Source organism: Sitodiplosis mosellana, unplaced genomic scaffold, assembly GCF_009176505.1.
Source record: "Sitodiplosis mosellana isolate CC-2019 unplaced genomic scaffold, AAFC_SMos_1.0 Smas_scaffold_6226, whole genome shotgun sequence".
NCBI classification, from domain to species: domain Eukaryota; kingdom Metazoa; phylum Arthropoda; class Insecta; order Diptera; family Cecidomyiidae; genus Sitodiplosis; species Sitodiplosis mosellana.
In genome coordinates this window covers 11,693,647-11,710,030 of record NW_022601467.1, presented here as the reverse complement: position 1 = coordinate 11,710,030, position 16,384 = coordinate 11,693,647, and the positions used below count along the sequence as shown (strand labels likewise).

At 36.8% G+C, this 16,384-nt stretch overlaps 2 protein-coding genes across 30 annotated transcripts in view; one reads left to right on the top strand and one right to left on the bottom strand.

Annotated features, from left to right (window-relative positions):
- Positions 1-15,963, bottom strand: part of LOC129577978 (calcium-activated potassium channel slowpoke) — a 68,537-nt gene extending 52,574 nt beyond the window's left edge. For 20 of the 28 annotated variants that reach the window (XM_055465937.1, XM_055465946.1, XM_055465939.1 and 17 more), the window contains exons 1-7: positions 14,833-15,963; positions 13,451-13,546; positions 12,664-12,977; positions 6,858-7,016; positions 6,568-6,679; positions 6,260-6,411; positions 5,896-6,063 (exon numbers count right to left, since the gene is read on the bottom strand). In XM_055465937.1, the coding sequence (XP_055321912.1) occupies positions 5,896-6,063; positions 6,260-6,411; positions 6,568-6,679; positions 6,858-7,016; positions 12,664-12,977; positions 13,451-13,487 (942 nt within the window). In that variant the 5' untranslated portion in view covers positions 13,488-13,546; positions 14,833-15,963. Of the gene's footprint in view, positions 1-5,895; positions 6,064-6,259; positions 6,412-6,567; positions 6,680-6,857; positions 7,017-12,663; positions 12,978-13,450; positions 13,589-14,832 lie in introns of all 28 variants that reach the window. The other 8 variants (XM_055465936.1, XM_055465935.1, XM_055465942.1 and 5 more) reach the window with 3 other exon arrangements.
- Positions 1,278-5,373, top strand: LOC129577982 (uncharacterized). Of its 2 annotated transcripts, XM_055465959.1 has the most exons (5): positions 1,278-1,768; positions 1,897-2,054; positions 2,198-3,520; positions 3,618-3,917; positions 3,985-5,373. In XM_055465959.1, exons 3-5 carry the CDS (start codon positions 2,207-2,209, stop codon positions 4,624-4,626), a joined length of 2,256 nt encoding a protein of 751 aa, XP_055321934.1. In that variant the 5' UTR covers positions 1,278-1,768; positions 1,897-2,054; positions 2,198-2,206; the 3' UTR covers positions 4,627-5,373. The 2 variants fall into 2 exon arrangements, with proteins under 2 accessions (XP_055321934.1, XP_055321935.1); XM_055465960.1 differs by having other exon boundaries at positions 1,278-2,054.
- Positions 15,964-16,384: the final 421 nt, after the last annotated feature.

Genomic DNA, 16,384 nt, shown 5'->3' with positions numbered 1-16,384 from the left:
CTTAAGTCATTGCTTGAGTATGTTACAATTTGAGCATTTTGAAAGAGCCCCCGGCTTTTCGATTTTCTAAATGATGATGATGGTATTTAATTTTAATCACGTATCCTTCTGCTTTCATTAATGGCAATATATGCACACGCGCGTACGCACGCTCCTGTTCGCGTTCACTCAAAAGCCATCGTTAATGAACTAATAAATTAATATGCATGTTATATTTGTGTTACTTTAATATCCTTGAAATAAAACTAAAATTTGATAATAATAATATAATCGTTGGTGCACAACAATCTTGACTACATTAAATTGAGATGGAAATAAAGGAAAAAACAAATATGAAATAGCCGTTTTTGTTGTTGTATTTGTTGTATGTTCTTGATGTGGACTTTTGCACATATTTCGATTCGAGAAGAGAAAACAAAATTTAACCAAATAAAATAATTGTCAACGCGATATATCGGCTTAATAAATAATTTGCAATTGTGAAAACTAAATAGTGATGTGGTCACATTGTCGTCACTTATAACATTTCATCAGACTGGTACCTAAGGTTCAACCAAAATGATATATAGTGTGTTTTGTGTGAAAATGAATCAAAAAACATATATATATATATATATATATATTTGTATTTATATATATTTATATGGTATAATATATCTCGGTGAAGTGAATACGCAATTAAAAAGTACGATTTGACCTGTTCATGCTTATAGATAATGTGAATTTGCAGAATATTAAAATTGTCGTTATTAAGATTAAACTAGATATATATTTTGTTGTTGCTGTTGTAGTTGTTGTGGTTTTTTTCTCATTGTCATTAATTTCGTTCAAGAAATGCTCTTTCAAATCGAATAAATAAAATATGTATAGCGTTTATTTTTTTGTATTGGTGCTTCAACATTTAAGGCTATTAAACATTTATATTTTGCTGCTTGAAGCATACACAAATAAATACACATTCGAATTTTGATTGTTTGTCTGTGTTGTTGTAGATTTTTTTTTTCTGGTTTCAAATAAGAAGAGATAAGCCAATGAGAAATGGTTTTGAAAAATAATGTGGAGAACACTTTGAACTTTCGATAAATTCAATTTCACAATTTAAAAAAAAAACGAATTAAAATGAAATTTACGATTATTATGAATATATTCTGTGTTTAAGGAACATTGACTGAGGAACAAAAAAAAAACAAGAGAAAGTATTCATTTAGTAAGCAAAATTGCGTTTAATAATAAAAGAGAGAGAGAGAGAGATAGATAGAGATATATGTACCCAAGAAACATTCATGTAACGCAATTTAGTCATTTTTAACGTTAAAAGATGTAACGTTTTCAGACTTTTTTTCCGTCAAAATCGACTGAAATTTCAGTGTAAACCAACTGTATGAATATTGGGAACGAGAAAATGTTAGATTTTAAATTAAAGAGAAAAGAATTATGTATCAATTAATAGTGTTCACAAAAATAGTATAAAATTCTATGATTTAAATTGTTCATGTTTTTGTTCATGTATTGATCCAAAGAGAATGAACTAAATGGTGAGAGTATATTTTCAAATTCATTTCTTCTGATTTTCAACGATTACGTTTTAAATTGTCCAGAGATGGCAGGCAAAACTAATGTAGTGAATATTCCCGCTATTAGTGTTGGTTCATTTTGAAGTTTGTTATTGTAAACAAACCGCCGTTCACAATTTCACCATGTCATGAAATATGAATCTTTGCTTCGTTCGACTAAATTCATATTGAACAGCCAGCAAAAGGGAAAAAGGGTAAGTCATTTGAATTGTTATCGTTGTGACATCGAACGAGTGATCGAACCAAACAATACCACCGTGTGCATGTGATTTTCGAAATCAACAAACCATCGATTGTTGTGTGTTTTTTTGTTTGTTTACAGTTTTGATCCGTAGCCTGTGGAAGAAATCTGCTGTCGAAATATCGTGAGCGTTTCGATATTTTATCACGGTGTGCGGTGTTCGTGTCACAACCAAATTCAGCTTGATGTGTCAAACTGATGCCGGTTGCACATTCACATTGATCTGAGCATTTGGAAAGGCAAGTCATTTGTTGTGAATACTGTTCGATTTACAGTGATTGTTTTTTTCGTTTTTCATTCAAATTAAGTAATTTAGAAGCAACAAAAAATCATTTCTAGTACGTTCTAAAGTAATTGTTGTGTTTTCATTCCATTTTTTCAGGGTTCAATAATGGGCAGAAAAAGGATAGGGGCACATACCATTCGTGGCAATAGGTCGAAACCGCGGAAAGTTGAAGATGGCAAGCAAAAGGAGGAGAAAGCATACTTTGCAATCAAGTTGGCCGCCACTAGTATTGTTCGACCGGAATATCGTGATCGTATTCTGCCATGGATCACAAAAACCAGCATAAAATGCACCGAAATATCTGAATTGGCGTCGCTTTTATTCCTCAACAAAGTCAGAGCTGCCACTGAACAGGCCATCATCACCGGCAATTGGGAATATTTCGACGATGGCGATGGAATGCACATCATCGAAAATTGCTTCTATGCTGTGTTGCGGCGCTACAAGGAAGACGATTTCATTATGGATCCATGGTTCCGGCATTGCTTTGAGAATGTGGACATCGAGAATCGCTCCGCATGGCCAAACAATGATTACTTCGGCAACTTGATGAAATATTTGTTCCAACAATATGGCCGTAATGTTAAGACGAATTTGGATACACATGCACAGAAACGATTGCGGTATTTCTTGAGATTGAAGGCATTCAGACAGAACTACACTAACCGGATTCGTGGCCTACCGGACACATACGATGAACGAGATGTGGCAAATGCAGTGTCATGGGCAATCAAACGATATGACGCAACAAGAGGTGATGCTAATCGCTTGGCCAAACGAGATCGATTGTTGCGTTACGTTCGAGACATTCGTGGACCAGCTGACGATGATATCGCCAAATTCACCAAAGACGAAGATACATGGTTTTCATCATTGCCAATGTGGTTGATCATGCAATCGGAAATCGAAACGCACCTCAACTGGGTTGAACAACACCACGACAACATCGTGCAAGTCATTGCGTTGCCAAACATCAAGAATTTGGTGGTCATCCCAATCTGTCATCACACGCGAAAGGCAGTGAGAATAGACGCTGATGTTTTGTATCGTATGATGTGCGAAACCGGTACCATTCCGCGTGATGAATATGGTCGGCAACATACAGTGGGCCACGTCACGTCAAAATCAAATCAAGCGTATTATTTCAATATGATTTTTAACATGGAGAAAATCAATCGAGTGTTGAAAGCAAACAAAAAATTCGAACATATTCTCAGCGATGGTGTATCGGCATCGATTCTGTACTCAGTGAAGAAAACCGTAGTCGACAAGTTAGTGGAAGATGGTTTGGTGCGTAAACGGTACTCTGATGGCTTCTATGTCTATGAATTGGGCATTGATTGGGGCATGAAGACGTGGAATGCAACCGTTAGGCGACGGATTAATAATGACAAAGAGCGAATTCATAATGGCAAAGAGGTATGTTAGCGATTGAATGCATTCTATTGTGATTGTGTCATGTGAATCCATTTCATTGTTTAATTTTTATTGTTCGATTTTTGTTTCCATCTCACAGATGAACTTCACAATCAACAGCAAGAAGTATCATTATGGGACCGAAGAAGGAGTGCGTAAAGAAAAGAGAGAGCGATGGACTCGTGCCTTTGGGCAGTTCGAAGAGAGTGATCGAAACAACCGTGTGCGATATGACCGAATGCCATCACCAAAAGGAAGCAATTGGCGTGACTACATACGGCATCGATTGACCATCATGAAGAAAGCCATTGCAGTGTACACAACCAAAAAGTACACACGTTTAAGTTTTGATCATTACATCGAGTCCAATCGTGTCAGTGACAAGGTGGCCGCAATGCTGGTAAGAATTTACGATTGAATTTTTGTTTCTTTTGAAAAAATTGAATGTTTTTGTTGTTGCTCAACAGACAAATCGCAAACGATGCATCATTAACATTGGAGCTTCCCAACCACCTGCAAATTCACCAATACAGATCAAGAAACACGTTCGATGCCCGGGCGTGCGGAAATTGGTGAAGAGTTTCAAGAAAATGGAAGGCAATGTCATACGATTTGTGAACGAAGCCAGATCATCACGATTGTGTGCCAGATGTTTCGAACCATTTCCATTGAGTACATTGAACGATCGTGTCAAGGTGTGTGAATGGTGTATGCCCGATCAAGATGATTGGCCTGATGGAATGAAGCTACCAGAGAAAATTGTAGCGGCAAAGAGCAAGCGGAAGTTACGATCAGAGCGACGAGCGATGCGACAAGCAGCAGTGCAGAATCCAAATCAACCCCGTGGTTTTGTGTCTAAGGTGATTTGCTACCGTAAAAACTGGCAACAAAACGCGGCAAACGGTATGGATGACAATGTTGAAGAGCGCAGAGGTGTAATCATTCACGACGCTGAACTCGGTATCATCGAGTACACAGATGAATATGTGCCCGAAGACCCTGTTGACGACTCTCCAGTACTGAAGACAGTTTGGCAACGTGACATTTCAGCTGCAAAATTGATCTTGTACAGAGGTATGTTACTCATTGAATTAAAATTGATGCAATAGTAATGTGTGTGTGTTTTTTTTCTCTTTGTTTTTTTTCTCTTTGGGCATTGCGAACTCTTTGGACATCGGCTGCATGATGCGTTCACACGTCAACACCTCGTGTATCCAACTCGATTCCGAGTCAACTTCAACATTCATTAATATCAATGGAGCCGCAATTTATGTTTTATTTTTCAAAAGAATTTATGTAACAGTATGTTATTTGTAGTTGGTTGAGGTCTTAGTCTCCCAGACATCATCGATACCAGATATCGATGGCTATCTATATTCTATAGTCTATATAGATGTAGGTAGAGTACAGGATAATTCCTGTAGGTGAGTATCACTATTTATTAGCATATTGAATATTGATTCATAATCGTTTTTATATCATTCTAATTGATTTGTTTTTACTGCTCTTTTTCTACTTCCATTGTGACGTTAAAAATGACTGAAACTACACCCAAATGCGGGCCCAAATTCAACCGTTTACATACGCTTGGTAATGGATGTATTTGCGTTAACAATTGTTCCTTGGGTAGTATTGGCCACAAAATCAAAATTGAATAATGAAAAAAGTGAAACAAAGTCTCAAAACGTTGTTATTCTTTATAGATTGGTTGTTGTATTTGAAAACTACCTACATATTTAAAGCGATATATAAAAATGTTCAACTTATTATGGCATCGTTTGCTTGCTTGCTTTTTTTTCTTGCTTCTTCTTATTATATGTTTGTGTTCCTTCATTCGATATTTGATTGTATAAAAACCAAAATATAGATCACGCATCAAGAATTCACCTCATGAAATTTTGTATTCGTTTCATTTTCTCTGCGAAAATTAAGTAATTTTAACCAAATTCTGTACATTTGGATACCCTATTCCGTTGCGGAGAGTCCACATTGACTGAGACGCGACTTATTGCTTTTATCAACAACTTTCAAACCATATACATATGTAGAGAAAAAAAAATTACGGTCTACATATCGAAATAAAAAGAAAATGAAAAAAAACTTGGTCGTTTCATCATTTTTCGTATGCGAATCGATCAATGAAAATGTGGCGTTGTTCTTTCTATTTCTTTTTTTCGGTTTTGTGATCGCGCCACATTGAATTTTCCTTCCAGAATATTCATTCGATTAAATTCGATGGATGAAAATTGGTTAAAAATGACATTAAAATAAAATAAATCGTTTTCGTATGCGGTTCATTTTTTTGTTTTCTTTTTTTTTTGGTTTCGCATATGCACGATCAAAGAAAATAGCAAACAAACTGAATAAGAAACACTTACCAAACCGACAAGTAGGAAAAACACTAAGAACGTTCGTCCAAGCACTGTCTCACAGTACACGTCGCCATAGCCCACGGTTGACATGGTAACAATTAGAAAATAAACGCACGTCCAATATGACAACGGTTGCGAATTGTCGAAGGTTAATGGATCACCAGAATTTTCCAGCTACAAATTGACATTGGGCACGAATAGATGGAACACAGCAATTAGTTTTTTTTTTAGCAAATATACATGTATGTGTATGTTTGTATATGTATATTGGATTGCATTTTACATGGTTTGACCCATTCACGCGGTCAAAACCATATCTTGTTTCCAATCAATTAAAAGACAATTCAGACTACAATTAATCTCAGCTTACCAAGTGAATAATTCCGGCTGCTGTCAACCAAACTGATATAAATATTGAAACAAGCTGCGCAAGACGTATCGAACTTGATGTTTTTAATACATTTAAATATTGTAATATATCGGGAACGGTCATGAGACGCAGCGCTCTCAGGAAACGAAGACCTATATTCCGCAAAAAAAAGCATCGCAATAGACAATTTGAGTGGCGAATGAGCGGGTAAAAGATTTTTGAACGGATTAAAAATAAATACACGATCGATGCATTATTATTACTTTGTCAATGCAACAGCCATTTTTTTTGCTGCAAAACCAACTTACCGATCCATGTTCGCTGTAAATATATGGATACAAAGGACGGGGGTATTGTAAAATAATCTACGAAGCTATACATTTCTAACATAAACCATAGTTTATCGGATGCTGCTATGAACTGCATGACAATAATCCAAATGGAGCACCGTAACACAGATAGAAAAAGAAGAAGAAAAAAGAACACACAGGGAGAGAAAAAAAAAACAGTGAAATGAGAAAATGACACACAAACACATTGCAATATTGTTCAATTGAATTTGGCCTCCTTTTGCTCAATTATCGATTTCAATACTTACTCGTATAAAAAAGTAAACCATAAAAAAAATATTGAAGGCGAGGTCGATTTGCTGCGTGATATTGTCGCTAAACCGGACGCACATCTCAACATATTTATTCGATGCATCAACAAAATATATAATAAGCGATGCAATACTTAATATAAAAACGAGCACCACCTGAAACGAAAATAAAGTCCAACATTCCAGTTATTGTCATTTGTGAAAAAAAAAATTTCAGCGTCGACGATGCGATCGTACATTACACAAACATATGTATCATTTTCAAATATTTATATATAGATATGAATACATAAAGCGACGGTGGCTATCGGGTGAAAAGCGAAATCATTTGACATTTGTTGTTGTTTTATCATCGACACAGACGACACGACACGATGCTAAATAAATCGCCGTCAAATGAAGAGCGAAACAAAAAAAACATGGAGAAGAATCTTTGTTTTGTATTTAAAAAAAATTCAGTTCGATAAATTTATGACGATAAATGTCACGTGAGTGTGCCTGTGCATAGTAATAAATAAATCCATTTGTTGGATATCACTGCAGAGTAAGCAAGGTAGCCGCGGTCGATGTATCTGCAACTAGATTTGTGATTCTTATTTGATTGGTTGTTGTTTTGTTGCTTTTTCTTTCTTTCTTTTGGGTTTTTAATTCAGTTCGATCGATTTGTCGGCCGTTCATTCGTGTCGCGAGCACACTCACTCACTTTCGTTCGCTAACGCATTGCTGTGTGTGTGTGAGTGCGTCGCATGCGACACGAAAAAAATCCTGGTCCCGAGCCAAAAATATAGTGGAACTGACAGAAAAAAGCAGCCAAAAACGATATAGAAAATAAATTTATGCCAGCGTATTTAATCATGTTCAATTAGAATGGGACAGTCAACGGAAACCTCAATTCTGTTTGTGTTTTGTTTTTGTTTCGCTCGCTTACGGCTGATGTTTCAAAAACATAACCGGGCAAAAGGATATCGAAGCTATGCATTGAATGAGTCCATTCTATTTCGCGTGCTAAATGTGCGTAGAACGCGATTTATTGCTAGCTAGTGTGATTTATTTTTTTCTCTGCATTTTTTTCTTTCACTTTGTGTCAGCCAGTGTTTCGAGCAATCTTATGATATGCGTATTCGTAGTCTGAATATCCGAGGAACGAGCTGCCTTATAGTTTGAATGGAGTGTTTAATTTAGGTGAATGTCATATTTTGCAGTGTGGTCGGTCCATTAAAGTAAGAAATGCTGGTAAAAATGTGCACAATACACATTGATGTGGGCCAATCAAGTGAACATAATTCATTCCGCTGGTATAACGAATGGATGTGCATTGTTTTCCGGTGCAAAAAAAGCACACACACACACACACACATAAAAAAACAAGCAAAAGCGAAAGCTTCGGAACGAACGCATTTTTCCCTGACACATTCAATAATTTTACCATTAAATTGAGTTATTAAAAGTCAACAGACGATGGCACGCACATATTACGCGAAGACACACGAAAAGAAAAGCAAAAAGAAAACAGAAAAAATAAATCGAACAAGCCTATAATGAAATATGGTGTCAACTTTCGTCCTAATAGCGTGCCACAATGGAAGCAATATAGAAAAATCCCTGGGAGCTCAGCGAAATAAAATCAAGACACATAATACTCGACTGTCTAGGGAACTATGACAGAAACTGATATATGGTTTCATCTGTGCATTGTCAATTTTAAATGATTGCCTTTCTTTTATGTATTCCAAGTTAAGTTGCGCCTTTGAACAAGTGACACACGTGATTTCAGCACTGAACACGCACTCATGACTGTGTATGTTCCACGGCAATGGAATACGGAATGAAACCGAATAGAGGATAAATAAAAACCCATAAAAATGTAGCGATGTGTATCAACCATTACCATCGCCATCATCGACAACCAGCACCAGCAATCAAATGGGTGTTTTCTTTTGTTTTCCAGAAATTTTTGATTTTTTTTTTCTCCTCCTGCTGCCTTCGTAAATCGTTCAATTCGGAGCTGACAATGTGTCATTCATTGTTACAAATCAAATGCCTTCCACAATTGTCGACACAGCACTCACGTATACATCGCACAGCTATATACACACACACATACACATTACAATCATCTACATTAATACGTTTTGCTTTGTCCGACCGCATACCAAATTATCGCATGTCCGAAAGTAGTTTGCTTGGGTTCAGTGGCTGTCATTGTTCGATTTTGGTTTCGGTTTTATCTATTGCCAGAACGAATGTCATCTACAAACTTGAACCGCCAATGTTACCATTTTCGTTATCCCAAATGACGACACATACACACAAGTACACCCACATACACACGCCAATTTGCTGGCGTACGCTTACATTGATTTCGATTTTGTTTATTCGAATTCTCAAGACTCGGAATCAAGCTCTATTGATATGTGCCTCACATAATCCTCATTCAATTTGATTGAACGTGAATAAAAGATATTCGATTTATTATAATCGAGCTCTTTGTTTCCACGTTTTCCATTCGAATCAATCACCGATCACAGACAAATGAATAACTTCGCTGGAAAAACGATGAACTCTCCATATCTATGTGGTCTCATCCGCTTTTTTTTCCATCGTCCTTCCCAAAGTGTCAAATATGTCGGTGGCAAATAATTCTTTATTCATGATTTGTATTGATTTTGTCCAGTCATGGGATAATGTCGCTTGTTTTTTTGATGTTGTTGATTGTCTAGGTATTTTTAACGGAGTTGGGATTCAAGGTACTGAGTTTTTTTCACGTTCGTTTGTGTATGTGCGTGCATAAACACATGTGTATGACAGCAATTCGGTGGCATCAGCTTGCGAATGTGTAGACGCATAGACGCACTTTGTATATTTAGAAAGATGCCAAGCAAAAGAGTGCGTACTTGAACGAAAAGATATCGTCAACAAAGTTTAAAAATAATTGTGTAAATTACATCTATAAAATGGGATGTATTGTGCATCACCGAATTGCCTGCCGAAGATCAGCACACCAAAAAATCAAATAAACGGCGGCGGCGGCAACACTCAACCATCGCCTGTGTCGCACAAATAACAACAGTTAAATAGATCGAAGACGCGAAACAACATCTAGTAAGCACCAGGACCGCACAGCACAGCACACACAGACCCATTCACAAATGTGTGCCTGTGTTGTCCCGTTCATTTGCCTAGGCCGAATGTCACACAAAATAATATAATGTGTATGATTCGCGTCATGCATGAAGAGCAGTAGGCAAATGACGGCGATTCGAGTAATGGACTGTAAACGAAAATCACGACCGACCGAAATGAGCGCCGACTACAATCAAGCAATCATTCGGCATACGCATACATTCATTGGCTAATAATAAAAGTGATTTTTTTCGTAGTTTCACGCTGCCGTTCTCGCTCTCTCACTCTCTCCTTTTAATATCGTTTTGTTCTCTCTCTCTCTCTCTCTCTCTCTCTCTCTCTCTCTCTCTCTCTCTCTCTCTCTCCGACGATTTCGGTGTGTAAAACATTCTCAACTTGTCTCCTTGTCTCTCATTGTGGATTGAACTATTTTTATAATTAGCTATTTTATTTTTTCTTGTTTGTCGCCTGCACGTTTGTTTACTAGTTGTGGCAAAACCAGCAACAGAAGAAGAAAAAGAGAAATGAATAAGACGATCGATTTGAATTTGAGCATGGAAAACATCGAGCGCGGTCACCCAAAGTGCTCAACATAGATAGAATCGAATGAGATCGATCGAACAACATTTGCTTAATTGGTTGCCACGAACACATTTGGCTTGATTACTTAGCGAACTGCATTCGAATGCAATAAATTTTATGCTGTATTCACCTTCGTCTTCGTTTTCGTCTTCATTGCCCTCTGCTTAGCGCATACATTTTCTGGAAATTACGAATAAATTTCTGCGAAATAAAATTAAGCATGTGAATATAGAGCGCTATTCATTTGTACAAATCCGCACCAATTTGATGCAATACACTTTTGGGCCACAATATGCTCGGGCGAATTGTTGCCAAAACTTCGAAAGGCATTGTAACACAGACACAAATTTCAATTCGAACATCGATCGAACTTTTCTATGTTCACAACAAAAATTTTGCTGGCTAAATAAAATTCAAATTAGAAGCTTTTCAAGCCAAAACTAAAACAATGGCACGAGAATAACGTGCACGATGATTGCATTTGATGGAAGAGTAATGATTCGCAAAAACTTTTTAAATCCCACCCTCTCTATCGGTCTCTCTTTCTCGCTCTACGTTTTGAATGGTAACATTTGAACAATCGGATGTGACTTCGAAATAATTTCATTAAAATTCAAACGAAACTCCGAACAACCGAATTAATTCAATTTTGCAAAACTGAAATTTGGCATTCAGTTTTCACGAGACGCACATTCCACATGTTTTAGCGTTTTCAATTTAATTTTGCATGAGTTTTGCATTTTTCATAACAGCAAACATTTTTTTCTCTCCCTGGAATTAAGTCATTGGATGTGTGTAGAAGAGAAAGAGTGGAAACAAGAAATATTCATTCACACAATTTCTGGTAGGTAAATTCGAATGTTGGTACATTTGAATTGCAGTGGTGCCGATATAAGCAGTACTTCGTCTGAGAACAGTTATACATTATGAAGTGTGTACTTCAGTTGAGATGGGAGAGGGAGAGACACACACACACACACCGAAAGAGAAATAGAGCGAGGGAGAATGTCTTAAGAGTCACCGTCATCGTTGATATATCTGTTGAAATCATGAAACGCACTTATCAATTTCTTCATCAACAGTCATCAAAAACGGTTTGGCCCACATTTTCAGTTCGGCTTTCGCATGGGGGGGGGGGGGAACGATCGACTTACGGTTACAACGTAATTAATGAAATGATTTCAAGAGAAGAGCGAAGCAGTAGTGAGAGAGAAGAGCAGGAAAAAAATCGCTGTGTATCTAACAAGGACGAATTCTGGCAGCTAATTTCCTTCAGATAAATGCTATGTATTTTACGTTATGTACATTGCTGCATGGTATATGTAGTCAACGAAACGCCATGTGTATACAAAAGCGAAGAAAATGAAGAAGACGACGACGACGACGGAGAAAGAGGAGAAGGAGGGATATTGTACCATGTCATTAGTTTTAGTTTTGCCTCGTCAATATATTAACATGTATGCGACATGGATTATACATTTTTTTTCTCAAGTTTTTCAGTTTTTCCATGCCGCTTATATTTTACCCATTGCGTGGTAATGAATAAAAATAGAAGGTTTTATTAGTCCATGGACAGCGCGACGATTTCAACGGAATGTTCGTGTTGAAATGCGTTATTCCAACATGTAATTGGTTAATTTACTTTTTCCCTTCACCATACGAGCGAAATGTGTGAGCACAGGTAAAGTGTTGTGCATATTTAGAACAAAAAAAGAGGTGGAAGAAGACGCACGCGTTCATATGTTAGTTATATAACGTAATTTTGTGAAATGTCTCACTGTGACTGTGTTTTTATTGCTTTCACTTGGCACACCATTATTGCTTTTTTTCGGGCTGCTTTTTTTCTGTGTGCCTCGTGTGCTAGCGCCACTCGATAAATTGAACTTTGTGCATTTGACATTAATGTATGCAAACCGAATGAAATGTATGCAAACACAGAGAGAGTAACAAAGAGTAAGAACGACGAAAAAAAAAAAAATAAACTGGCAAAAGCACACACGTAGTACATATATGTGTGCACACACACACAAAGAGTTTTCGTTCTAACATTCGCCCGCTCATGAGCCAGCAAACGCAGAAAAGGGAGCAATACACTTACCAAAATTCTGCCGGTTGTTGTTTGTCCCGATATCAGTTCACCGGCCCAATCTTTGGCTTCGGTCATGAAGGTGCCCTCGAACTCCTGCTTCCCCTGCCGATTGGCTTTCTGCTCCTTCTGTTTCGGGTCATTTGGCGATAGTTCTGGCTCCTTACGACAGCACAAAAAAGCAAAGGCACGCCACAGTAGAACGACCAGAAGACCAGCCAAGAAAGTGAAGATGCTCGACAACAGAAAACACCACCATTTTCGTTCAGTCAAACATTTTTCCTCATCGTCGAGATCGGATAGAGTGGCTGCTGTTGTTGCGTATGCTACCATGGAGTTTGTGTGAAGAGAATAGAATTCATACGTATTAGCATATATTAAAGACGTTTTTTTTTTCTTTCAAGTATGTTCATAAATTCAAGCCTCCATTTCCCCCATGTCTCCCTGTCCCGGACAAAAGTGTATATTAAGGATCTACATGGAATGTTGAACTTTATACGAAACCAAACTAGATTTCAAAAACCCACTCAAAACACAGGGAAAATGGATAGTGAATAATGAAATTTTCATTTTCTCAATCTAATGCTCGCACTTGAAATCTCTGAATTATAAATACAATGAAACTTTGCAGTTATTGCAGTTATCCAATGAAACGCTAACCGAGAAAATGAAAATGAAGAGAAAGAAACGGAGAAAAAAAAACACACAACCATCCAATTGTAAAACGGTTATGTTGTACTCCATCTTTCTTTTCGACTTAGATAGACGTGATGTGTTCAAGATTAAACTTTCGACTTACCTCTTGTGGTTGAAGAATCAAGTATTGTTTGCGACATCCCCTATTCAGGTGCACCGCAAGCAAAGCAAACAAATATCCATTGAGTGGTGAGTTTCGCTAATACAAGTAGTATATTTCGCTTTTGAAAATTCTGCCGCACTAGCGATATATTAACGCCGAAAAAACAAAACAATATAATAAAAGACGAAACTGAACAGAAACCACAAACGTACGCCAGTAACGAAGAAAATCGATTTCTCAAACGGAGCAACAGTCGAATAAGAATGAAAGAAAAACGTAAACCAAAGTGGCACGCGTACTGTGTTGAGCTCTTAATAATTTATCAATATTATCGGCCACATTGACGAGAGAAATTAGATGAATTCCCATTGAGTGGAACCGAGATAGAGAGAGTGAGAGAGAGAAAATAAACACAAGAACTTGGTGACAGTTAAAACGACTGACACCCATTTAAATATTTCATAATTGTGATCCTGTGTGCTTGTTACTCATTGTGTAGCTATTTGGTGGCCAGGACATACACACACACACACACGTATGTACGACGTATGTACGACGTAAATATATGTGGAAACTCGATAAAGGTTGTCGAAAGAGCAAATATAAAAAAAAGGATAAAATGTGTAGCAGCTGAGTTTTATACTGAGAATGTAAATGAACTTTTGGTAGGTGCTACACCCACTCGATTTCAAAGTAGTGCAACGATGTACGTTTGACACGTACGTGACGTACACAGAGATATGTGTTGACTGTAGAAACCTAAAAAATTATATATATGTGAAATTGGTAAAATCAATAGTTCAGAAGACTTGACAATTTGCTGGCTGAAAACGACATGATTTCAGCATTTTGAGCATTAACATTTCTTTTTTACATCTTCACGGAAAAAATGCGCGAGTAAGAGAAGAAGAAAGAGAGCGAGTACGAGTGAGTGAGTGAGTGAATGAAAAAAGCGACAAGTTTTTTCGAATGGAAGTTCGCCGTTGGGCCACTTTTTCAATGTAACCAATCAATCTTTCATTTGGAAAATATTCCACTAGCATTTCATATATATTTTTTTTCCTTCTCTCGAAGTCGATGAGAAAAATAAAATAAAAAGGAAATTGCGCAATATTGCTGGGTTATTTTGCTCCCTATTCGCCGTTTGTTTTGATTATTGTCTTGCAGAGAATATGATTTTCTTATGCTGTTCCGTTACAACTTCAACACTGTTGCCCCATTTTTCTTCCGAGGATTTTCTTGTTGTTGGTGTTGGTTTTTTTCCTCGCTCGTGGTTTTTTTTTTCTATCTCTTCTTTCTGTGTTCGGTTCTGTTATTTCAAATGGCTGTGTACGGTTGTTGGTATTTTGTTCAGTGTGTAATGCGCTGTATATTGGTCGTACCTAGTAAACGCTACGAAACCGTAACACTCCAGGGCTGCCAACGTTCACTTAAAATACACATCAAATAATACCATCTACATAGGTCACTATACTCTATCTGAGGCACAGGGAACGAACTTTTATAATATATACATTGATACGTATATAACGACGACGACAAAGTATGTTGTGATATATGATGATCCGAGTCACAAACAAAATGATACAAACGCACAGAGACACACAGAGAAAAAGCACACACACGAACGATGAAAGTGAGATAGACCAAGATCTGTGCTATCTATTCACTTAGCTTTATGTGCGGTCCGAATGATTTTCGACGTTTTTTTTTATTCTTCTTTCTTTCTTCTCCTTTGCTTCTTTTTTTCGTTTCGTTCTTTTCCTCTTGAAATTTTCGTTTCGGATATATATTTTCTTTTCTTTTTTCTTTCACTTCGAAACTTCGGAATTGAAATGAAAATTTTCAGAACATATTAAACGTTATTTATGCGTTGTTGTTAGATGTGAACATTTAGCGACACTTTTCTTTTTTCTGTTTTATTCCATTTTTCTTTTCAAATTTTCTTTCACAAAACGATTCGCTTTCTCTTTCTTAACGGTATGTGTGCGTGTATTACCTACTGGTTTACGGTTTTAAAACACGGGTCGAAAGACAAAAAAGAAAACACAAAATAAATAAAATTCAGAGTTGAATTCAAACAGCTCAAGCTCTCACATTTGGAAGAATTTTTTTCGTTAAATTTTCTGTTGAATGTGATGAATTGTTATGTGTGTTTGTGTGTATGGTGATAAACTACGTTAAAAAGTCGACGGATTATAATACTGATTTTAATAATTTTTAATTTTATTATTTTTTTTCGGTTCCTAAATTATTATTTTTTATCTGACTGCTAAACAACTTCTAAACAAAGTGAATCCTAAGCACACGTTTTTCGTCTTAATTCTCTTGTAATTTTCGATTTATTCATTCAATGAATTTCTTTTTCTGCTTTTCTGCTTGATTTTCCTTTTATTTTTTTTATTTTTTTTTATTTAAATATATCTAGATTAATTAGTATAACGAGCTAAGAAGAGACACACACTTTCGCGAACCATCTGCTGCCAAGTCGAATACAATTCTAACATGGATCTCGAGTAACGAACAAAAAATTGTACGCGCGCGATGTAGCTACACGGGAATCGATACAGAATAAAGTATTTCTGTTGCGACGGCGCACGAATTTCGAACTTTTAACACTTAGGGCTGCTCTCTGTTGTGCATGCAACTCGGAATGCTTTCATACGCAAAAATACAAATACATACACATAAGCTCTAGGTGTCGCTAACATACAAACACGCCGATTGGACTGGGCTAACGTGCAAGCACGCACTCACATGCATTTACAGCAGCGTGTGTGTGTGTTTGAGTTTGTGTGTGCATGCGTATGTGTGTGTGTTTTGTTTTCTTTGACTTTCGTATAGCTTTCATCCTTTCAGCAGAGTCAGTGCATTCCTTTTTTCTGTATCTAAACCATGTGATTTTAATTATGATTCGAAACGATCGAGTTAATT

What these genes read in the sequence shown, in the direction of transcription:
- LOC129577982 (XM_055465959.1), top strand. Translation starts at nt 2,207, where the DNA reads ATGGGCAGAAAAAGGATAGGGGCACATACCATTCGTGGCAATAGGTCG. An exon ending in GAATTCATAATGGCAAAGAG is followed by an intron (nt 3,521 to 3,617) that starts GTATGTTAGCGA and finishes TCCATCTCACAG; the next exon opens with ATGAACTTCACAATCAACAG. An exon ending in ACAAGGTGGCCGCAATGCTG is followed by an intron (nt 3,918 to 3,984) that starts GTAAGAATTTAC and finishes GTTGCTCAACAG; the next exon opens with ACAAATCGCAAACGATGCAT.